The sequence below is a fragment of the Pelecanus crispus genome, chromosome 7 (assembly GCF_030463565.1).
Source record: "Pelecanus crispus isolate bPelCri1 chromosome 7, bPelCri1.pri, whole genome shotgun sequence".
NCBI lineage: Eukaryota > Metazoa > Chordata > Aves > Pelecaniformes > Pelecanidae > Pelecanus > Pelecanus crispus.
Window position 1 is genome coordinate 39,310,352 of NC_134649.1, and position 25,029 is coordinate 39,335,380.

Here is a 25,029-nt window from a genome sequence, read left to right on the forward strand (position 1 = left end):
GCTGCTCTTGGTTAGGAAACACCAATTTACCTGAAGCCCTATTAAAATTGTGCTGTCTAACCCTGAATGGATGACAAAGTGAGCAAGAAGTTCAACCTGACAAGTCTGAAGTAGAAACAGGCAGAGCCATAGCAAGAAAAAACAACCCCCAAATCCACAGCATTACCTTTTTTTAACCACTTTATTTGTGAATGTGTTTCTATAAACATTTTAACTACTGGACATTTCATAAACTGTAAAAACAAACTTTCCTACCCTCAAAATGCAATCAATCCAGCTTGTTGGTCAGACAACAGTGATGCTGCCAGGGCAGGTAGGTGGTATCCCTAGATAACCTCCCGCTGGGTGTGAGCCAGCAAGGAGCTCACTGTGTCAGATCCTGAGCGTCTGAGCGATGGAGAGGAAACAAGTTTAAAGACCTGGTTGCTCTCCTCCTCCAGGGATGCGATGGGAAAGTAAAGGGGGGGCACATAAAGAATCTCCCTTCATGGAAAGTCGGAGAGGATGCGACATTCACTTGCATGATCAGATGCAGTGACCTTGGCAGGCTTTGAAGCGGCCTCGCAGGCTGTGTCCGTGCTAGGGACTGAAACGGATCAAAATGCTCATTCATTACCAATGGCCCAAATGCTCCTTAATGCCTTGTCTGCCAGGCGCAGATGTAAGCAGCGGGTGCTGCTTAAAACTGGCTTGCTCACTTGCGAGGGCGCAAGTCTGTGGGTGCTGATTCCTCGGGGCGGGCGAGCCCAGCTATAAGGCACGATGGGGAGGAGAGAGGGGGCATCGGGGGCAGCAAGGGAGGCCCAATCCAGCTGGGTGACCCAGCGCTTATTGCCAAGTACCCCGTTGTCCCAGAGGAAAGCACCGTGTCGCATGAGTGATGCAGAGCAGCGCATGGTCTCTCAGTTCCCCAGGTTCATGTCTGCACCGTGGATAAGCCAAACCAGGCGGAAACAGACGGCCAGGAATCCAGTGCCCAGGAGATCCCCCAGGGCAGTGAGGTAGGGGATGGAGAAATTATCCGGATCCAGTGCCTTCCTCCACATCAGGCGCACAATTAGGTCGGCCATGTAGAGCAGGATTCCCACCTGAGGAGAGGCAAGACAGACCTTGCTGTGAGGCAGCAAGGTAATGCACAGCCTCCCGCAGCTCACAGCCAAAATGACGTGGCCACAGCGGAGGTACCAGAGCTAACAGGGATTGCCGAGAGTTAACACCTCCCCCAGAGAACCGCTGTGTCTCTGCGGGATGGAGGTGCGCTGGGATGGGTGTAGCTGGCTCATGCCTTTGGGCACTGCATTGCCTGGCATTGCCTATGGTGCCATGGCCCTGTGCTGCCAGCCGTAAGTGTGGGGACCACGCTTGAACTGCTCACCAGCATCGCATGGCCCAAAATGGGAATCTGGCCACACCAAAAGCATCTCCCAAAGGTACAGTTTCCACCTCCCATGCCATGAATGGGAGTGCTCCCATTCACTCCACCAGAAACAGGGCTGCTGCGAATATGCAGGCAGCCCCAAAGGGTAAGTCTGCAGCCAGATTTTTTCTCTTCATCTTTCTTTTTTCCATTAGAAATTCAGATTGCGTCTACTTTGTTTTTCCTAAAAGTCTCAGTGGACAACTGGAGTTTGAGGCAGTTTTTACATCAAAGTTATCCCAAGCAGCACTGACATGTTAAAAAAAAGAAAATAATTTTTTTTTTTCATCTCAACAGTTTTAAAATCTTTGTTGTGATTTCTTTTAATTCCTATTTCATTCCTGATTCTGATAAACAGATGGAGGAAAAAAAATACTTTGGTTAAAGATTAAAGACTGTCTTCTTAATTGAATTAAGAAGGGAGAGAGAGTTTGCACCCCACATCTGTGGTCCCTCCATGGGAGACCACAACACAACAGGAACCAAAGCCAGAAGTGGCTTTTCTAAAGGTGAAAACTACAAGCTGGATGGGGGGAGAGGGAGGAGGAGAGATGGGGGAAGCCAATTAAATAACAGAATCACTGAAACTAAAGCTGGATGGAAACTCAGGAGTTTTATATAGACCATTCCTCTGCCTCAATACAGGATCAAACATGTCTGCATCTTTCCTGACAGTCATTTGTTTAACCTATGCTAAACAACCCTCAACGACGGAGGTGCCACACTAACAAATCAGTCCCATGGCGGTTTTTTTTTTCCTGTTCTTGTTTTTCCCAAGGTCTAACATAAATCTGCCTTTTTCCATTTGAAACCCATGATTTCATGTTTCATCCCTAGTGACCACAGAGAAAATGTTATTCTGCCCCTCCCTACAGAAACTTGGTAGTTTAAAGGCTGTTAACCAGATTTTTCTCAAGCCTCTCTTCTTTGGCCTAGCTAACCCCAGTCCATTCAATCGTTCCTCTGAGGTCATGTTTTCTAGGTTTCTGATCTTTCTCTTTGGGCTTACTCCATCTGACCCAAACTTCCCCCTCTCTTTCTTTCTTTTTTTCTCTCTAAAGTATAATGGAGGGGAAGAAAGAACCAGGCTGAGTGTATTCTTCGCTGGCCTCCATGGGAATCTTTCGGGGTCAGTGGCATTGCTGGGATTCTGCTCTTTACACCGTCATTTATTCTGTGTATTTTCATGCTTGGCTCTGGTTGAGGCGTTACCTCGATGCATAAAGAGAAGAATAAATATTTTCCTTTACAAGTATGGCTGTGCTGCTGGGCTTAGGGTTGTGCAAAGGTCGAGAAAAACTGATTGTTTACACATGCAAGGAATTCACCCCCAGACACGAGGCTGCTTGTAAGGCGAAGCGAGAAGTCAGCTACCTCACCCTGCAAATTAATGAATCACTGATTTAAAAGGGCAAGCGAAGTCAGAGGCTCTGTGAGTTCAAGCAACAGCCGCATGCATTTCTGAGTGAGACAACAAAGTTTACAGGGCAGGCAAAACAACAAAAGGGAACAGGTAGGCCAAATTGGATAAACTGCCCGTTGCCTGCCCAGAACTTTTACTTTTGAAGATGAACTTCTCAGGCCTGGGTGTTCCCTTTGCTTTTGATCCATATGGCCCCTGCCCAGAGGGATTGCTAGGTCTTCACCATGATATGTGAAACTGGTTTCCAAAATGAGTGAGGAAACCTGCTGGCTGGGGTTCACAGCCTTTCACTTGCCCCTTACTGTGATGACCAGTGGCAGTCTAGAAATATTATGGGGCTTAGAGACTGAAGGAGTGAACATGATAAAACAAGGAACCACCTACAGCAAGAGGTACCTCCTTGCTAAGTGTGTGTCTGCACACTTACTGCAGCTCTGCAGATGATGATAACTTGATCCTCATCTCATGTCTGACCCCTCACTCACCCTTAAGGGAAGTTGTGGTCATATGGGAAACCAGACAGTGGCAATTTGGGTGAAGTATTACTGGACCCACAGAAGATACATGATGCTTGGTAGGAAGCACCCTGAAATGATTGGAAATGTGGGCCGCTATTGGAAGTTTTACTGTGACTCCTGTTTAGCCTGAAGAATGCTTTGTTTTCATGGTATCTGAGAGGTTCCTTTTGGATGAGAGTTTGGGGTTTACCTGCAGCAAAGCAGCAGTCAGATAGAACATCACAAAGGTGAAGGACAGAGACGTGTGGCCTCCCTGCAGCAGATGGATGGTGTAGAGAAACACGAGGTGCCCTGGGATAACCAGGAGAAACAGGACTCGGGCCGACTTGGAATTCACCTCTGCAGAGGACAGAGACAGAAACAGCGATGACAGCAGCTGCAGACGGTGGAGGCAGGACAGGATGCAGCTGCATATTTTAATGCATAGACTTGGGGCTGTCCCCTCCCACCAACCACATTGCTACCACCTCTTCTAGTTCACGCAGCAATCTGCAGTACCAGCCCAGAAGCTTTGTCTAGCGCTGAAACTACGTGCCAAAGACGTGCTCCATGCTGATCCAATCCACTTCTTCCAAACACGCCTCTCAGCTGCTTTCTGCCTCCCACTGCTTCTGCTCAGCCTTGCTGCAACTCACTTTCCCAGTTTTTAGTTTGTTTTTAGCAGTAACTCCCAACTTCCAACTTAGCAGGGAAAATCGAGAGGAACCTGCAATCTAAAAAGACAACAGACCCAAAGCCAGTTTTGCTGATGCTTAGGTTTGTCCATTGCTGAAAATGGAGGAATTGCTAATCTTCAGTAATGTTATGTTCTATTCACCCCTCTGTCTACAGGTAATGGCTCTAGGCTGGCCACGGTTAAAATGACTTTCTATTAGATCAAATCTGAGATTCTTTTTCAATTACTTTCTTTAGTGCTCCCTGAAGGCCAGTTTCTTTGCATGCCAGTAAGCAAGTATACCACATGCTTTTTTCCAAGCTGCCCACTGCAAAGATGCTTCCTCTCCGATCTGAGTATCTTCCCTGTAAGGGGAAAAGGGAGTTCTGCCTTTGAAACCCACCTAGTCCTTTGCCAACCAGGCTTGATAAAAGAGCTATCTGTGATGACAGACCTTGAGACATGGACATGTAGGGTTCAAGGTCTACCTGATGAGAAGAATGTGGTGCATGGGTTGGGCCAATTCTGCCTCATCTTGTATGGCAAAACTCCAGGCATGCTCCAGAAATGCAGGAATGTAGAAATACGGCTGGCCTGGATGGCGACCAGATTCCCTCCAACACCTATGAGGACAAAACACAATAAACCTGTAAACCACCTTCACTGCAGCAGGAAACATCAGTCTAAAACCTAGCCCAAGGTGAGTCGATCTGCATTCACTGACAAGCTCATTGACAGCAGCAGTGAGAAAGAGAAAACCCGATCCCACATGTTGTAGTGATGCTGTGCTATTCACTTGGCAGGAGCAGCTCTTAAAAATCAGGAAGGCTCCAGTGATCATCTCCTTTTGACTGCTTTATTGGAAACATTTTCCCTTGCTTCCCAGCACTGCCTGTAAATGCCACGTGGCCTCTGAAGATGATGCAATTGCATCTGGTTTAATGCAGTCTGTGAGCAACACCTGGGGAAAGCAGCACAGACAATGGCAGATGCTGCTCACGGCCACTTCTTGGATTTACTCATCCAGCGAACCATTGTTGTTTAAAAGACAACAAACATCACAGAGAGCAATTATATGTCTGTCTGAAGGCATCTAACACATTTGTTAATGTTAAATGAGAAGGAATCATATGAGAATGAATCAGAGCCCAAATATGTTAGGTAATTAAAAGGCAATTAATTCCTTCCAGACTGATTAATTCTAGCAAACATGAAAAAGCAGCTATGTTTTCCAGCAGAAAATAGAGGGATGATGATCTAAGGAGCAAACCTGCACCACCCTGAGTACTTGCAGGGTAGAAATGCCACAGAAAAGATAATGGTGAGCCAGATCCTACGGGCTTCTCATGTTTTCCCTTCCTTGAAGAAGGAAATGCTCCATCATTAAATGCGAGATTTGCCAGAGTGGAATCAAAGTGGAAATACTAAGACTAGCTCAACAAAGCTCAAGACGGGAGCTTTCTGAATTGTGCACTGCCATGCTTTGCAGGACTCCCCTGCACATGCAAAGTGAAGAGCTACCTGTGGAAAGACACAGAGCACTGCATAACTCTGCCACCAGCTCTGCCAAACAGGTCGCCCACCCCCACAGAGAGATGTCTGGGTCAATCATTGTTCAACTAAATGCTGTTGACATACTTTCCTAATCAGGCTCTTTGGCTAACCATGCTGAGAAGAGTCTGTCAGCAAGGTGGCTGTCTTTTTGTAGATCCAGTAAGGTGACAGCTGGGTGACACCCTCTGACACTGCAAGAGGACACCACGCTTTGAGGGCGGTATGAGGCTGAGCCTGCCCTAGGAACGTGGGTTTCCCCTGGAACAGGCCTGGCCTGCAAGAACATTACAATAGCAGAAAAATAACCCAGTGGATCCTCAGCGATGCCAGGATCCCCAGCAGTTTGTACTAGTATTTGTGTATATAAAAGTACTGTGAGGCTTCAAACAAATATACATATACACACAAAAGATGTTGATATATGTATATTAAAAATCCTTATATATAATCCATATATATATAACCTTTTTTTAAATATATACACACATACATAATCTTAATATATTAATCTTTATCAACAATCTGTATGGGGGATGATTGCACAGCTCAAATTGCTGAGTGGAGACAGGTAAAATGGAATATTGTGACATCCTTAGTAGGTTTGATGTTACGAAAGTAAAGGTGTCAACGTAGCTCTCGGAGACAACTATCAGACGCTGTGAACCTTTCCCACAGCTCTGCCAGTATTTTTAGCCCTGCCTGCTATTTTGCTCCAGAGACGCTTCAAGATATGAGTAAGTTGGGACATAATGGGGACCAGTAGCTTCACTTCCACTCGTGATGGGAGCAGGGACTTGAACACAGACCTCTGTGTAAGGGCAACAGTGGATACCATAACCCTTGGGGAGGAAGGGGACGTATAAATAAAAGCGTGCATATAACCCCCCCGCCCAACCTACCATTAATCACAGGCGTGAAAACTGCCATGCCTTCAAAGTTTGGGTCAGTTACAGTTTTGTCCAAGATGAGCCCACCAATGCTGTTAAAAAAGGACAGGCAATGAGTGTGGATCAATCTCTCTTCCCAGGGAAATTCCTATGCTGTGAAAATAGCACACTGAGATGAGTTACTGCTTCTTCCCCATTGCCAGGGCTGGACTATTCCCCATTTACTCCTTTTAGAGCTCAGTTTTCACCAACAGATAGCCTTACAGTTTTTGTTAATGGCATAATGAGATCAGGAAGACCTCCTTGCCCACCCTTGAGCAAAACTGATAGTAGCCAGGGAAGCTTTATCATCCTCCCCAAAAGTTTTGCTACACTTCTATACTGGTCTTAGCAGTTTTTTATCCTCTCCGAGATCTCAGCTGGATCTGAAAGATGTAGCACAGGGGGAATGAACTACCTGGCTCTACAGTCACCAGTCTTCTGTCTTTACAGCTGGATAAAAATAATGTTGAAGTCTGACTATTTGTGATGGTCATCATCTCCCTTTTCAGTTTCCTGGCTCGCACCCACATGGTGCGTGGCTGTGCAAGTGAGATTTAAAATGATGACTTGCTTTTTCCTGTCATTTGGGGGCTCCTTATTTGCTATCTCACAGCCTGCTGGAGGGCCACCAATGGCTGAAAAGCACTGGAGAAATACTTTTCTGCCGTCCCTTCCAGTTTCACTTTTGATGGCTTTCTAAATGAGCACGGGATCTCTGCAGCGTGCATACGCGTGTGGGCTCAGGAGTGGTTCCTCAGTTTACCTGCTGATGCTCATTGCAACAATGACGGGCTGCCATCCAGATTTCAGAACTTCAGCAAGGGAAGGACTTTGCTTGGCGATAGCAACCCAGAGAGGGATCATGACAATGAAGACAACACAGATCAGAGGAGAAAGGTATTTCATATCTGGTAAGGAAAAGAAATCTTGAATTAAATGTCCATAGCTTCACAGGTTGTCAAAATCATATTGCACAAAGTCTGGAAGAAAGGCAGCAGGGCTCTCGCTCAGGCTGTTACGTTAGCAGAAAAAAAATCACATGAACGAAGATATTCCCCACACAACCACCTCACTCCACCACAGAAATCCGTAATTAATCCCTGAAACTCACTGCTAGAGGATGTTATTTGAAAATCAGCAGGATTCAAAGCAAGTTATATTTGAAGATGAGCAAGTCTCCAATTCCATCTCCAACTAAGCAAGACAAAAAGTTACAAAATTTGTGGCTTCAGGGTACAAATCAAACAGCAGGGCAAGGGGGAAACTCCTGTGTGCAAGCTGTATCACACTTACGACAGACACCTCATGCTTTCACCTAAAACAGTAGGTAATAGGTACTTTTGGTGGCAAGCTAGCAGAATTGCTGAGCAGCTGGTCTGCTCTATAGGAACAAAAGCTCTCTTGCATGTATAAGCCAGTTAAGATCCAGGGTCTTTTTCATCCTAGTTTACATGTGTTGCCATTAGGTGCTTTTTCCATTTGGTGGGGCATAACCTTGAAGTGACCTTTAGAAGCAAAGGTATTAAAAAATAAGTAGATGTGCAGCACTGAAAGAAAACATGACTCAGAAGCATGAGAAACACCTTCAAGCAATGGGGATGATGCCAATCCTTTTGATATAAAAATGCTTCTTTAACAAAGCTCTCCATCTGGTCTCTGTGTTGGGGCCAAAGCCAGCAGGTTGTAACGCAGACTTTGCAGGTAATCTGGGAGATGAAGCAGGTTCAAAGTGTGCATTTTTCAAAATGACATTGCCAGGGCCTCGGGCTACCTGGATGAGGTAGCACTGATGTGATGATGATACCTTCCATGAATCAAGGGCTCTTACACAAAGAGGTGCATTCTTTACGTATGGCTTTGGTCCGCACTGAGATGCAACCACTTCTGGGGTGTAAATAGCTGCTGTTTTGTCAGTGCACTTTACCACCTGGAGTCATTTAGGACAGCTGGATTGTATGACAGACTTAGCTGCTGTCCTGGATCTCTGCCCTGCCCCCTTGTTGTTTCAGGCAATTAATTCCTTCTTAAATAATGCAGACACAGAGCACTGGAGTCTATCAAACCTTATCAAAGCCCACAGAAAGACTCCTGGCAGGATGAATGGACTTCAGTCTCCACATTCCAGTTCTGCCACATTCTCTCACATACAGCCCATAAAGCAAGCTGCAACGCTTTGGCACAGTCTGTATCTCCATTATGCAGGAATGGGAAGGACCAGGGTTGATTTTTAAAAAATTGAAAATCTTCATTGGCAAAAGGGTATTCTGCAGAAGGAGATGGTGCTGCATCAGATGCACATAGTACTCCAAACTTTACAGACTCACTGGTATTTTTGAAGGATACATTTTGGTAGGACCCATAAGTTGTCATAGCATGACCTGTTCCTTACTACACACTGAGGAAGGAAATGGATTTATTCAACCACCATCAACAGTGCTTTCCTCCTCCCTCTTCACTTTATGCTCCCAATGACCAGCTGGCTGTGTGCTGAGTATTTTCCATCTCAAGAGGCTATTTAAACTACTCTGAAAACATCACAAATGCTCTCTGGTCACAACCATAGAGGTTACCATGTTGTTCTGCCATGTGCTCCCTGGGAGATATTATCAGAGGTGTAGCGACTGAAAGACAAACTAGCTTTACAGAGGCAGGTGTGATGGCGTCATGGAAAAAGCCTATTAAAAAAATAAACCTCTGAAGCTCAAGGAAGACTCGACAGAAGCAATTCATGGGCCTCTCCCTGCAACGTGTGCTCCTTCACTCCCTTGCTTGCTGGCGTATGGAATGAGTTACACAAAGTGAGAACAGCTGCCTCACTGCTTCTGCTCACAGTCTGAAGCAACAGTTTGGGTTTCAAATGGTATTGAGTTTGCGGGAAGTTTTTATTTTTCTGTTTCTATTCTAGGTTAGGCTCACGGTAAATAGCCTAGTACTTTACATGCAACAGTCAGGCATATATAACCAAGTTACAACATGTTTTGAGCTTTTCAGTGTCAACAGGTGCCCAAGTCTTTGCCAACCAGCAGCACAGCTAACCCCATAGCCACAACTCCTACTCAGAGTCCTGTGAGCATAAAACAATGCAGCACTACCTCCCTCCCTCCAAGATGATAATATCTTGTTCATCCACAACTCTCCACATAAGAAGATACAAGAATATTTTACAAATGCCAAAACCCTGAAATAGCTTTGTGAGGAAGGACCTGCTATTACCCATGCACAGAAAGCAGTTATGCTTGGCTAGCAACAGATGCAGGAATAGAGTCAGTGGCACATATGTCAACCTTATGTTCCAAAGCTATGCAATACATGTTGGTCATTTATTGACAAATCCCAGTTGTGTTTCTTAGGCTCTGCCTTCCAGTTTGCTACTAAAAGGGAGCCTGGAAAAAGCCTCTTTTTGTCATTTTTCTATGCCAGTGGCATGACAGCCTCCATTCTGAGACATCCCAGAAATGGGTAATCGCCCTGCAATAACTTCACAAGGATTCATCCCTCCCTAGCTGAGCTGCAAACCCCTGCTAAACACTGTACCTATGTATTTGAAGAGTGTACTGCTGATTCCTGCCAGCAGGGAAAGGGTTATCAAGTCTCCAAGGCTTGCTGCTATGGGTGTGGCAACATTGTCTGGATTGATCCCAACTTTCCTTGCTCCGATGATCACGCCAATCATCACCAGACCTAGAGAAGACACAGAGCAGGCATCAGAGAATGCATCCTGCTGCATTTCACCCCGAGCTGCCGTTCTGGTTCCCAGAGGGATGTGGGGTCTGGGAAAAGCAAGAAGCAGATTGCTCGTAGCAGTACCACGCAGCTGGAGATTGGACATCCCCAGGAATTTGTCCTCTTGCTTTCACCAACCCGAAGGGCATGACTCTGCCCTTATGAACTGCACCAAAGGCCCAGAGGCACACAAGCAAATTCCAGGGATCAAAGGAGATACCAGCAGGCAGCCCAAATGTAGAAGCTTCCCTCCTGAGCAGCCTAATCTTTGCTGCCTTGAAGCAGGACCAGGCACAAAGCGCACTCATAGATAAGCAGACAGCAGGCATGCGGCAGCCTCCTGGTGCCATCCCCTGCTCTGGATTCCACAGCACAAAGATATTTTCCATATTAGACCAAAATTTCTCTGAGTTTGAACCACCAAAGAGCAACAAGCTTCCTTACAGTAGCCTGAATTAGCCTTTCGGCCCGGCCACCAGACTGACCCCTCATGTCCCAGAGTCTTTTGGGCTGCTCTAATTTGCACTGGGTGGATGTTGATGCTGTGAGCAGCTCCAGAGTCAAGGGGTTATGGAGGTGGCCCACATCACCTCTCTTCCCCGTCCTCTGAGCTGCACCTGGAAAACTCAGCTGCTTTTCAGCATTGTTAGAGAGGAGGGAAGTTTTGCTTGCCCAGGTAAGTTAATGAACACAAACCCCATACCCCGATGAACATGTAGGAATCCCTCAGCCATAGGATCTCTCACAAGCCTGTGGAAGAGCCACCTGGAATAAACCCAGTCTGGCCAGCCTCTGCTGCTGTGTGACTAGCAAGGGCAGCCTTGAGACAAGACACATGACATCTCTTCAAAGTCCTTCTGTAGCTGACAGGATGCACCAAAGGAAGCCTGAGAAATGGTGGCTCCCTCCAGCTCACAACCTCTCTGTGCCTGTTCACACAGGCCCACCAAAGCTGAGCACGCACAGGAGCATCAGCACTCCCCTAAATGCCGTGTGTACACCTTCCCTCGTACAACATCCCTTATACAGAAACACATTCTCACACAACATGGTATTCTACACAAAAGCCCTCCCAGACACCCACACTCCCCTCCCCACAGCACAGTTCATGCTGCTTCTCTCCCTGGTCATAAAAATAACAGCTTCCCATCACGCACACCCACACACAGGCTGCCTGTGACCATGTCCAGGGAAGAAACTAATGCTGGTTGAAAGCCTGTGTTGGTACGGCAGCAAAGCTTCTCTGTATCACACTGAGCAGGGAGATTGAAGGGAAGAGTTTAATGAAAGCTGGGCTGCTGTTTTTCTCTTTTAACAACTGCCTCATCCCATGTTTTTCATCAAAGGCATCTACAATCACCCTTTGACTCCAGCTTCAGGATACGCACTTGGTCTAACTTGTCCCCTTCATTTAGAAAACTTGCTGCATCCAACTCTGCCAGCTCCCTCTATTCAGGGTATCATGCTGCCCTCATATGGCAGACCTACAAACTGATCATTTGCAGGCAACACAGAGCAACTTCTACCCGTCCACCCTGTCAGGTTTCCCTTGCAAGGGGAATAGACAGGGGAGTAGACTGCCTGGCTCAAAGCTCACAGCAGGCAAGCCACAGGGCTGGCCGCAATCCTCCACAGGGTATTGGGTGACCCAAGTTTATCGTGAGTGTGGTCTGGAGTTGTCTGCTAACAGACTCTCAATATCCTGCTTTGTGCATGGCATTTGTTCACGCTCCCCTAGGAAAGGGCCAGTGTAGATGGCTAATGTGTCACCCAAAACACATGGAGAAAGTGTGTGTGTGTGTGTACACCCACGCATAGCATGTGGCATCTTCCGCATGTCAGGTGAAGCGGGACATTTTGATTGCTGCTGTGGATGCCGAGAATCCAGTGAACAACAGATCCTGGGAGAAGAGAAGCAAAGGCACGATGCAGAGGGGGTGGAAGCGGCAGACATAGGACTAATGCTTCCTGCATCCCTCCTCCCCATGCGAGACCAAAGGGATGTCAGCTGGGCCTCCCTGGCAGAAGGGACAGTTTTTTCCACACCTGAGTGCTTCATGTTTGATCTGAGGAACCAAAACAACTCACCAAGAGAAAGCGCAGCTATGAAGGCTGTGGTCACGCTGCTGGCACACAGCACAGCAGCCTGGCTCAGCTCCACAGAGCCCTTGGAGATGGCTCCGAGGATCACAGCAGCAACAGCAGCCAGAAGTCCCACCACGGTGGCCTGGACCTGGGGGGCAAAAAGACAGCTGGTGAGCAATCATCCGCATCTGCCCCAGCCAGTCCTAGCTCCATGCGACCGCAGAATTTCCACACAGCTAAGCCTTGCAGAGATGCTGATTGCTTATGTATTTAAGCAGCATCCCTGTAAGGCTCCACTACACTCAAAAAAAATCCTGACAAAGTTTGGAGAAAGACTCTGGAGGACTGCAAAGGACAGATAACATTTCAGCAAAGGACACCGAGTCCATCAGCAAAGGAATAGCCCTGGTCAACACAAAAATGGGGTCCCCATCAACACAGCACTCCTAGCAAGCTGAAAGCTGTGGCACGAGATAAGGGAAAGCACACAGACACATGTTGCAAGCCCTGTGGCCTTGCCACATGCAACCTCTCGGCTGGTTGCTGGATTTTAACAAGCAGAAAGAGCTACCAGCGTCACATTTCTCCCATCTCTCCCCTCCTGCCCAAGGCTGATTCCCAAACACTGCCAGTAAACGACAGGCTTTATCTAGGGGCTGTTGTGAAACAGGGATTGTGCTGCAGCTCCCCCTGCAAAAGGAGGTTTTTTCATTATTTGTTTGTCCGCAAAGGCAATGAATGTCTAGATGTGTTTTGCAGCTAAGCTACAAGCTTTGGGGCCACACAGAGTTTTATTGGAGGTCAAGTCCTGGGCTCTGCTTGGCTCTGTTGAGAATACCTGCCCCAAATCAACAGCTCAGGATTCAGCACTGCTGGGAACAGATGCTGTTGGGCTGCAGCACAGCAAGAGAAAAGGGCCTTTTTCCTCTCCCAGTTGAAGTGACTCACCTGGATAAGGGCTAAATTGCAGGTGGCCATTTTCCATTGCTTCTGGGCATCATCCATCTGTCCAGTGTTAGCCTAGGAGCCAAGAGAGACACCCTGAAAACCTGTTCCTGTCGCACAGGTGGCTGCTGAAGCCCCTGTGGGAAAGGGGTTGCTAAAGCCAGAGAGGCGAGCACAGGTCAGGATCTCCCAGCCTTCCCTGCACTTCCTTCTTGACACATCTCCATCATCCTCCAGCCCAGGGTCCCAGGGGTATCAGAGGCTCATGTGGAGGTACAGAGGCATTGCAGGGCACCCAGCTAAACGTGGAGCAGGCGCATCCACCGCAGCCCACACAGACAAAAAGCTGAACAAATCAAACCATTTTTCCTCTTTCATTCCCCCTAAATTGCTCTGTTAAGCTCCAATTTCTCCCAAGACATACAAACAGCCCAAAGTAAACAAAACTGCTTAGGGAGATAGGAGAAATCAAATCCAGAGTAGCAAAAGCTATTGTAGGTCCCAAGAAGCCTCGGTCCGCTCCCCCCAAGGTAGGATTGCTGGGAAGCCCTGGGTCTCTCAAGGATCAATACCCACCGAAAAGCAATCCAATACTGAAGCTGACAGCTGTGAAGCCCTGGCTTTGTCTCCTTCATGTGTCACAGGGCCCCAAATACCAGCAACTGGCCACCCAGGGATTAATTCACCTTCAAAGCGCAGATGGAAATTCTCTGTTCCAGTTACAAAATGAGGGCAAACACATTATTTTAACATTCACACACCACTGGTTTCTACTTAGCAGAAAAGGGCATGTCTCATACACACAGTGTGGTTATATAAAACCAGAATCTCCTGATATCTCCTGCTAATCCCCCTGCTCCCCACACACACACCACCACCACCTTGTTAACACTCACAGCAGTAGAGAGCCTGGATGCCAGCGTCATCTCAAGATTACCCTTCAGGCCAACCAAGGCAGGAACCAGGATAAAAACTTCCGTAATTGTCCGAAACACATCCCAGTGCTGGAAGAAAACAAAGCCAATGACCTCAGTTTGTGATGCTGACCAGTCCAATGTTGTTGTTTCAAAGGGGAGTGGGTTCCCACCTTGCCACCTGCTCTACAGGTGTCTGCTATGAACATGGGGGCAGATGCTGCCCTGGGTGGTTGCATTTTGGGGGTGAAGGAAGCAATTTTTAGCTCACAATATTCTTTCTAATCTCATGCACAGCAAAGCACTATCCTAACAGGGAAGGAACTTTCTTCCTGAGGGCAGCAGCAGATTTTGGAAAGCCACAAATTAAAATGTGCCTTTAGCATTAGCCAAGAACAACACAAAAAATAATTAGGGTTCACAAGCCAAATGAAATACAGCATGCTCTCCATCCTTTGTACTGACACTACATACAGGAATGCCTATTGCTATCCAGACTCCTAACAATAAACACAAAGATCTGGAAAAGATCTAACAACAAAAACTTGTGTCTGTCTTTTTTTACCAAACTTCTAACTAAGCAGCTAAGACTGGTGGTGGGAGGGAAGGAGATTTTTGTATCTCTTCTCCACAGGCAGTTCCTAAATCTTCCTGTTACCAAGCATGCTCCCAGCACAGCTGGAAAAAGGATTTTGAATTAAGATATCCCGTTAGCCCAAACTGCTGGGCCAATATCTTGATTATCATTGCTCCTCTGAAGCTGAACTGTACAAAGCTGTTCAATCAGCTGCAACACTAGAAATGATCTGAAACCTTAAGAAACTTTGTTGATTAACACATCTTCTCTGATTTATCTACCATACAGTGCCTTGGAACATAATCCATTCACCCCCTGTGCATTCAAGGATGTTGACAAAGTCCCACTGTAGCCAGAGAGGTTGACATTAGGCTGAAATCACAGAACTGAGCAGCTCACTGTGAAGTAAAACCAACTAGCCCAACATCTAAGAGCAGAATACAAGAAAAAAAGAGCAGCTGCAATGAGTCAGGTGTATAAAACAGGAATCTACAAGTATGACAGGTAGATGGGATAATTCTCCTATGTATTTTCCAGCCTACAACTATTTGCCACAGGGTACTGAGCTGGTGGGGTTTCTGCACGCTTACCAGTGTTCAAAGGATTTCTCTTTCAGGTACTCATCCAATCTCCCCCCTCCAACCCATGAGCCATCCTGTGGCAAAAATTACCATAGTTTAGCCACACATCATGTGAAGGATCACTTTGTTCATTAATTCTAACTTGTCACTGGCCAGTATTGTATGACGGTCCCAAAATCTGGCACTAGAGGACAAAATGAACAACAGAACCCTGCCTGCCTTCTCCCCATCCATGGGGATTCTATAAACCTGAAAGTCCAGGAGGTTGGACAGACTCGGTAAATGTCGACACACTCAGCTGTCAGCCTGTTTGGAAATATATACAGGGTGTAACAGCTCGGTGTTTTGCTCTGGCTGTGCCATGGGAAGCTGTGGGAAGCCAGTGGTGTGGCTGTCTGCCGGGAAGAGCTCACAGCTTCCTTCTGAGTCAGGATGAATGAAAGTGGGGCTGAGCCAGCCCTGAGCATGTGGTGCAAGACACTCCTCAGAGGTGCAGAAAACCGGCAAAACATTATTATCAATATAAAAAGGCACACTTTCTGGCAGTGGTGACCTGGAAACAGGCATGTTTCAAAATGTTAAAGGTAAGTTACTGTTGAGTAAATAACAGACAACACAAGAATAGTCACCTTATTTGACACGCTACAATTTTGCTTGAATTTGTTAACATGGAACTTAAATACCTGAGAAAAGCTAGGGGCGGACATCTCTTTTAAAGATTCAAATCCCCCTCTCTCCTCTCTCTTTAATTAAGAATAAAGATCCAAACACATCTTTGACACCTTCAAAAGAAAGAGGAGAAAAAACAGACTTCATAGTCACAATGTAAAAAAACCCAATCATTTAAAATACACAGGCGTGCAGACATTCATATTTAAGACCTTACATATTTTGCACATAAAAAGACAAATAAAAAGCAAGAGAAAAACTCAACTGTTTGTATTTTCTGTGCATGTCACCTTTGGGAAATACGGCTTTACTGTATCACTGTAAGCTCCAATCCTTGTGTTCGTGATGAATTTTGCAGGTCTCAAGCCATCATAACATAAGTTTCAACAGATGAGGCATGATTTTTTGGGACTCTGCCTTACATATAATTACACTGAAAGGCTTTGAACAATTAATAATCACACAACTGTACTAATAAAAAAAGCTGACTTAATTGCCTCCATTTGAGTCTCATTAGTGACTCACCAAAAGCCTAAGGACAGATTCATAACTATTTATACCACAGTAGCCAGGACTCCACTGTGTTAGAGACTGCAGAAATACAGAACAAAGAGATGATACCTGTGCCATTGCCTTGCAGGACTGTCAGCTGGAGGAGCAGGTGAATGTGGCAGGTTAGAGATGTGCAGGCAAGAAGCTGCCTGAATGAAGACAGCTGGGTTAAGTCTAGGAAGCATCTCTCTCCTTCGAGATGAAAACTGGCTTAGAAGGAAGAGAAACATTCCCTGCAGCATTGCAAACCCACACAGGGACACTGAGCCAGGAAGAGACTCTTTCCCACCTCATGTCCCCATAATAGAGTTACAGCCCTAAAGCTCAGCTCTGAAGAAACTTGGTTACCCCATGATCCACTGCAGCTGGTCACCATGCCAGTTGGATCTGCTCATGGGGTCCCGTAGAGGAACAGAGGCTATGATGTTCTGAGACAGTCTCCCCAGCTGCAGTCTAGCCTCACTGTCCCTCCTTATACTGTCCTCACAGGCCCAACCATGTCCTGTTACCTCTCCAGGGCATGCATCCTTGCATTGCAGCAGCTAAGAAACCTCAGAGGTTTTCCATCGCCCTGAACAAGTCAACAGAAAGATCAAAAGACCCTAGACTATAAAACACAAGCCAATTCAAAATCCTTTTCAATGCTAAACATCTCATGAGCTTTTATCAACAACGGACAGGGATATCTTATGTCTGTGACTTTTATTTGGACTGTGTCCCACTGCAGTGGTCTGGAAGGGGAGAATGAAAGGGAGGCTTTCCTCCTGAATTCTCTGGCTTGAAATCTGATTGTCCAGTTTCAATCTGATTCTTCACCTTACTGTAAAAGGGTGGGCCAAACACTGGCAGGGCGCTGCAAAGTCTCCAGCAATGTCAGCCAGCCTGGAATCCAGATCAACCAGCTGGCCAAGGATCTCTGGAGCAGAAGCAGAAACGTCCAGCAAGAAAAGACCCATGCCATGCTACCGGCCCTGCACAGAGACTGCATCAACTGCACAACCAAGAAGAGAAAACAGCAAATGGCTATTTCTTTGGGCATCCTTTTGTTACAGTATGAGACACCCAGGTTTGAGCCTTGGAGTCAACTGAGCTAGACAAATCTCTCTTGTTGATTTTTTTTTTTTTTTCCAGTAACATGAACAGTTCTTGGTTTCATCCCAGGACAGGTCAGAAACTGCTAAAATCCTGAAAAGTTTGATAGGACACAAACAAGCAATTCCCACTTTGTTCTCTTTACAAGATCAGCCCCACAAATCAGAGCATCAGCTGAATTCCCAGCACAGAACAACATTATTTCAAGATATTTTGTATGCAACAAAACAAGGGCAGCACCATCAAACTCACGTGCATGCTCTAGATACCATCCATGAGCTTGCCCATATATCTTCCTGTCAAAGGCAGACACAGTTTCCTAAGAATGTTTTCCAGTGGCTGCAAATAGGGCAAAGTGTTCCTCGGCTAGACCATCCCCTGAGAAATGGGCAAATCACAGACTCCTGGACTAGAAAAACCTGTAGTTTCAGTAGCGTGAGCCCTCATGATTACCAATATGAGTCTTATGGTACCTGGCCTCAAGCAAACAAACCTAGTCTCAGGTTTTAGTTGGACAGGACAGTGAGTTTCTAGCTCTCACACTTGCAGGAAGAAAAGCTGAAAATAAGCAGCTCAAAGACAAAAAGGCACAGAAGAATAATCCAAACCTTTAAAGGCTAAGATCTCTGGATTTTCCCAGCTACTGGTTTTGTTTTTAAATATGGGGTTGTTGATACCATGGCAGCTTGCCTCACTAACATCTCTCCTACGCCAGTTGTGACTCTCAATGCACTAGCTCCCTCCTCTGGGAGCTGAACCCGCTGACTGATAGCTTCTATTTCAACATAGTTGGAAACACTTTCACCAAAAAATACACTTCCTATTATTGTGCTTCATGCATGACCCCATTTCTAAGAGTCTAGTGAATAAATACACAAAGTAGGCTGTACTCTGGTATTTAAAGGACACGTGCAACGTAGGTATAGATGGCTTGTGTTTTCCATCAGTTTGGATACGGTTACGTTTTTGAACAGAGCCCAATTCTTAGCAAGTCCGTTCAGTCTCTTTTAGACAAAGACCTATTCACCTGCCAAGGGTATGGAGTGGATATATACTATGTCTTTATCCTTCTCCGAGATAACTGCTAACTATTAACATCTTGGGTAGTTTGAGAAGTTCTGTAATGCTGCAAGACAGGTCTGTGCCTAAGCACAGCACAAGGTGGAGACAACAAACACAGCGTATGTCACTCCAGTTAACCCTTCTTTGATAATCCTCATATTCCCTTTAATTCAACTTCTCTGCCTTCTTTGTTTCTTCCAATGCAAGAAAAAACAGCAAGGTATTGTCTTTCCAAACACTTAAGTATCCATATTTAGCTCCTGCTGTGGTATTAACACCAGAGAATCCAATGTACTCTAGTGAGCTCAGAGTGCAGGATATATCCTTGGGAAACTCTGCCAGCCTTTTGATTTGTAAATCCACTGGCATGAGATGCCCAAACTAGATCAAAATTTGCATTTCTATTTGTGCCACTGGTACAAAGGAAAGACAGATGGGATAGATTCTGGTTGTGGGCACAACGGTGTAAATCCAGCAGCACTCCTTCGAAGTCAACGGAAGTTATTCCAAATTTACACACACCTCAGAATCTGGCCAAGAAGCACTCAGTTTGTAGGCAATGCTAATCTTTTTATGCTGTCTCATCACAGTATCTAAATTCCTTCTAGACCAAAGATTACATTAGGTTGCTTGCAAAGAACTGAAAGCATAAACTTGCCTCTAAGTGAGACAGGTAGTTAATAACAATCCTGACCTAGATCTCCTTATCAGCAATTTCTGAAGGAAAGAAATAATACCATGTAACAGGGGAATATGCCACAGTCTGAACCCAGTCGCTTCACAGCAGTCATCACTGTTTAGCTAGATACAGTAAAGGGAGCACCCAGTCTAACGCAGCGAGGGCAGTGTCAGGCAGCCTGCCTGAAAACCACTATCCCAGTTTACAAGGAGCCCATGTACTGATCTAAAGAAAATGGGCAGTGTCTCTGTAGCACAGGAAAACCCTACAGCCATCGTGCTGACTGGCTGCTAGGACCGCACACATTAGAAACAAAAATGCAAAAATACTCAAGGTCAGTGAATTAGCCCACCCTCTCACTATAAAGTTGCCTAACTATATGTACCTACTTGAAAAACATCCATCAAGAGGCCAGCAGCTACCATGCCCAAGCCACCCAGAAGGAACGGCATGAAAATCTGGGAGGCAATGGAGAATGAAGTCTCTGGGAGAAATCCATTGGCTGACCTGGTCAACTTGCAGGTGAAACCTCTCAGCTTCTTGCCATGGAAGCACAGTTCCAATTGTAACTGGGTGACCACCATGGTCAAACACTGTTACCCCATGCTCAGCAGGGCAAATGGGGAGAGATCAGGACATCACACAGATCCTCCTGGTACCTCTCTTCGAAGTCAAAAGAAATGCTTTTCCTCAAACTACAGCAATGATCCCAAATTGCTTTAGCTTCTTCTCCTCCTAAAAGCACACCCAGAGGGTTGCAGCAAGGGTATCCTCCAAAACCGATTCAGCTGGGTTGAGCCCAGGTGGCAGCAAACTCGATGGACACTATTTCTCCGATTTATATCCAAGGGGGAATTAAAAAAGAGAAAAGAAGATTGCGGAGATGTCTGTGGACGAATAGAAATGAGCCCACACCCCATTCAGCTCCCACCACCTCGGTAAAAACCAGTAAGACCTGCTCAGGCTACAGCACTGAAAGAGTGACAGGTCATGCAAGAATCCCTCAGCGTGCTCAAACGCACTAGTGTCCTTTCTCCTCAGGTTACATTTCTTGTCAGACTGCGGCTCGCCTTTGATATGATGGTTTAATATGTAAGCCTGCTGTGAAATGGCCCCAGTTCCCTCACTCCCACCATAAGCAACGTTGAACTTTTCTCACTGTCCCAAGGCCGAGGAGGTGGGGAGTTAATGACCAGGATCCGTTCTGCTCTCCTTTAAGGTGAAGAAAAGTCAAGGGAAACATGAGTCCACACTTCTCATGGCTGACAATATTACACAGGTCTCATCTCCAGGCAAGTGACACAGCTAAGCCGGCTGGTGAGAGAATATCTGCCCTTCTAGACCCTGGCCCCTCTTGTTCCTTCCGTTGTCTCCGCAGGATGTAACAATCGGTCTATGCCAGCTATACCTCTGAATGACTGGCTTTCAGGGGAAAAAAAAAATCCAGAGAACCAGCCAATAAGCTTCAAAAGCGAACACCCTTATCTGCTGTCATCACTTCAACTTTCTGCTAGTTTGCAAAGGCCAAGATAAGAGTCATAGCCAGAGCTTATTTAAGGTAGCTCCGTAATCTCACTACACTGCAGGCAAGGGAGAGAAAGGGTGAACGTTTCCATGGCATGCTGTGAGCTGGTCTCCCTTCCTGTCCTGAAGTGAAACACACTGTTTCTGCATACTCCCAGGAAGATACTGTCTTTGAGAGAGGGAGTCTCACCCCAGAGCCTCCATGGTCAAACAGCTGACACAAGGTCAAGACCCAGAGCTGCATCATGGCCACATATGGCCAAAGAATTTGTATCCTGCTCAGTAAAGACTTCAGCTCAAAGTCACGCATGTGGGGAAGGGAGTCAGGGTATTCTGTTGGGGCTCCTTTCTAACTAATTGGGGCAAACTAATTGGATCAGAGGGCCAAAAAGCTTTAAAAGCACAATTTAGGATGGAAGGGTGTAAGATTGGTTTAGTACATTGGCAACTGAGCTTTTTCACTATTCAACCACAGGTGCAAATCCAGCCATGCCCCAGCAAAGGTAAACAAGTAAAAGTAATTATTCAGTGCCAGGCATGAAACATACAGGTTTCTCAGTCCAGTTCAAATTCAATGTTTAAATTACATTGCCTTACTAACACTTTTTGTACTAATCCCTGACACACTCTGCAGAAAGACATTCATGGCTTGTGGACTCTGTCCTTGTGACAGGGTCCCCGGCTTGGAGCTACATGCATTGGCAGGGTTGGGCAGAACAAGATATGCTTTTGCGTTGCAGATAAATAGGGAACTGAGGAAGCTCTCAGCCATTTGGACAGTGTGTTTCTTTTGGTCTGAATTCACACAAACCAAACATGAAGCGTAATGGGCTGAGATGGCACAGCAGATCTCTCTGCAAGCATGGCAGAGTGGAAAACAAGCCCTAGCCACAGATGGGATACTCTGTCCTTCCCCGCTTTCTAGGTTGATATTTCAGTACAGCCCCCGAAGCCTTCTCCACTCCCAGCTGGCTTGGTGCGTACATGTGTCTCTTCCACCTAACAATGGTCCAGTTAGCTGAAAGCTAACAAGGGAGTACGCTTCAGCTAATCTAACTGGGAAAAAAGCCCACAATAGCTGGAAGAGGGTGGTTATTAAAAATCCTGTAATAACCACATATGACCCAACCTCTTTATACCAGCCAGGAACTGAGAAGTGACAGCATGAAGGCCCAGTTCTGGTTAGAAACTCACAGAGGTTTCAAGGAAATAAAGAACAATTTCTGGACTACTACCACAGGTTTTCAAAGGTCTGATCATATGCATACCTCGTCCCATATGCCACTGTTATCTGCCAACTGGATTGCTGACAGGCAGAAACATTAATGTAAAGGAAATATTAATGAGCCTGAATGACTCAAATGCCATTAAAAAACACAGCAGCAACACATCCTGTAAAGCGTCAGCCTGGCAGGGTTTATGAGTTTATCATGCTTTGGTTCTCTCTGTTTCTAAGCAAGCACCATAAAAAGCCTTCAACCGATGAATCAGTGTGCAGAGAAGGTAATTGGTTCAGGTGACCTTAATGTGTACACTGGGGCATTTTAATATGCATTTAAGGAGCCTCTGATAAAGATCTGCACCATATTTGTCAGCAAAGAGATGCATCATATTTTCCTGGCAAAGAGATGTACTATATTTGTCCGCAAAGAGATACAAAACCGCAAAGGTTTGAGAAGAAAGGGAGCACTGCTAAACAGCAGGAAAAAGATTATAACTAGTTGGAAAAAAAAAGGAAACCACCTCATGGCAAAACCTGGGGAGGTACAGTGCTGCCCTTCTCTGCACACAAATACACGGTACCCCTATGCTTGCAAACTAGCCAACAGGTAGCATTGCCCTGGAGGAGCCAAAGCAGAAACAGCTGCTTTGGTGGGCCCTGACCCCGATCTAGGGCCTCCATCCACTGCCCCAGTATAAAAAACAGAAAGATGACATGTGCCAAAGAACAGAGTTTCAGGCGTACCTGATCATCCCTGCACAGAAGGGACGGGGATACCCATGAGTGCTCTTACAACACGGCGGCGTGAGCAGCAGACAACACTATTCTGACACCTTAGACCCATGAGAGGACGATGCTTTTCAGGGACCATATGTCCCAATTGTTGGAGTACTATCACTCCTGACTCTGCTAGCTCTCTGTCAGATCAGGCTGTGTATTTTTGTTTCTTACCTTGCTCCTCTCTTCCCCACTTCAGTAAAGGGCAGGTAAGAGAGCTTACGTGGAGAGACTGAGAGCAAGCAGATGGAGAGTGCCTGAGACCCAAAGCTTTGCAGGCTTTCTGTTGGCCCACAGAAACAGCAGCAGCAGCAGGGCAGAGGCCAGGACTGGCTTATAAAGGAAGGGCAGTTCCTAGCAGCAGCAAGTCCACAATGAGGTGTGCTCAAGTAGTCCATGATCATGCATGAAAAGTCACTGTGCTAACTGCCAAAGGCTTGCTTTTCCTACAAGGTGTTGCATGGGTTGATTTCCCAGTCTCTAAGTACTGACATGAAAGCTTTTTGTGAGCTCCTTATTTGCATAAAACAGAAACCAGACTTGTGGTTTCAGAAGAGTATGAGGTTTGCTTCACATTCTGTTTATATTAGTGGACCGGTCCTTCCTAGAAAAAAAAAATACTCTAAGGGAAGAACATTGAAAGAAAAACATTCCTCCAACATCATAAACACATCTGCAACCTATTTCATGCTTTAATATCTCACACTGGGAGGTAACATGCACCTAATGTCAAGAGATCCATTGGAATGGGCAGGTCTGAACAGTCTGAAAAATAAAAATGAAAGTGGCTCCTTAAGGCTCAAGACTCTCAGAATGATGTCTAAGGAGACAAAAAGCAGTTTGCCACCAGGTTCTGGATTTGCCTTGGTGTTTTCTGATCTGACTAGAGATTCTGCTGGGTACTGAGTACATGCTAAGGTCAGTTAAGGATACTGTGTCACTCTTAAGCCTTTATAGCTCTTCTAGCTTAGGGAGATCAGCCCAGGGCTAATAGCAGAAGAACACAGCTCCAGATTTGTGAAAGTCGTCAATGCAAGCACAGTAGTTTCAGTGTCACTGTATCAGATAGGTCAGGGCAGTCTGACCCAACAGCTAGCTAGTCAAATAACAAGGGTTAACACAAAGGTACGCAGCAGTGAGAGTCAGCTAGAGTGCAAAGGCATAGCAATTTATAATCTGGAAATTAACTGCAGCTTTAAACTATCTAAAATTAGGTGCTCACCACTACCTTAAAGCTCTGTATTACTGCACCACAGGAGGAAAGGTCTGGTCCTGACTGTCACAGAATCAGAAATCAGACTGGAAGAAGACTCAAGGATTTGAGTCATCTGCTACAAGGCCTTAGAAAAGAACGTGGTGCGCAGGCTGGGCCGGGCTGGTTGTATGAAGCGTTAACAGTGCTGGGCTGGCTGGCTCCTTGCACAATGAAGCAGGGGATGCAGGACTTTCCAGAGCTACATCTAGGAGTGATACAGCTGTATCTACTGCAGGAATGCGCTATGCGACCACAGCAGCTCAGTCACCCTCTTCCCAGGACCAAGGTGAGATCTTTGCACAGGACTGCAACTTCCTACATAGATGCCTCAGATCCTTCATGTGCTCTTTAGTACCATATTGTCTTTTATCTCTGGAGATGAAAAAGGGCCAGAAAAATACCACATGCTGTCTCCTGAAAGCTGCACAAAAGTATGTAATAGTTGACTTTGAAAGAAATGTTGGCATGTGAAACTGCTGCAAATCCTCCTTTACTTTGCCATCCCCAGAGCAAATCCCCTGCCTCTGAAGAAAAGTCCCCCACGTATCCCATGCCAGGTACATCAGATCAGTTTCTTTCCCTTACCTGAACGTAATCCAAAACCATGCCTGCCAAGACCATGCCAAGCCCAGCTAGGAGGTATGGCAGGAGCACTTGCAGGCAAATTATGATGGCTGACTCTTCTTGTGACTTTGCCATGGTCGCTTTCTCCTCAGCCAACAGCTTCTGCTGTGCATGCAGAGAGACATCCTCTGCCTCCTGGCTGCCAAGTCGGCTCTCTCTGTGTTTACCCTTGCTCTTTGCTTTGTGCCTGGATCGCTCTCCATTCCTAGTCCTGCCCTCTTTTCTCCTCTGCCGAACTTCCTCACCTTTCAT

General features: G+C 46.1%; 1 protein-coding gene across 3 annotated transcripts; it reads right to left on the reverse strand.

The window, feature by feature from the left end:
- Positions 1 to 902: 902 nt before the first annotated feature.
- Positions 903 to 25,029, reverse strand: SLC41A3 (solute carrier family 41 member 3). 3 transcript variants are annotated; one of them, XM_009484991.2, is made up of 11 exons: positions 19,765 to 19,851; positions 14,146 to 14,253; positions 13,253 to 13,324; positions 12,308 to 12,452; positions 10,031 to 10,177; positions 8,615 to 8,623; positions 7,260 to 7,404; positions 6,467 to 6,546; positions 4,502 to 4,636; positions 3,549 to 3,697; positions 903 to 1,088 (listed from the first exon to the last, which is right to left on the reverse strand). In XM_009484991.2, the coding sequence occupies exons 1-11, from the start codon at positions 19,825 to 19,827 to the stop codon at positions 903 to 905; spliced, it is 1,239 nt and encodes a 412-aa protein (XP_009483266.2). In that variant the 5' UTR covers positions 19,828 to 19,851. The 3 variants fall into 3 exon arrangements, with proteins under 3 accessions (XP_009483266.2, XP_009483265.1, XP_009483267.2); XM_009484990.2 differs by lacking the exons at positions 8,615 to 8,623; positions 19,765 to 19,851 and adding an exon at positions 24,739 to 25,029; XM_009484992.2 differs by lacking the exon at positions 8,615 to 8,623 and having other exon boundaries at positions 19,765 to 19,959.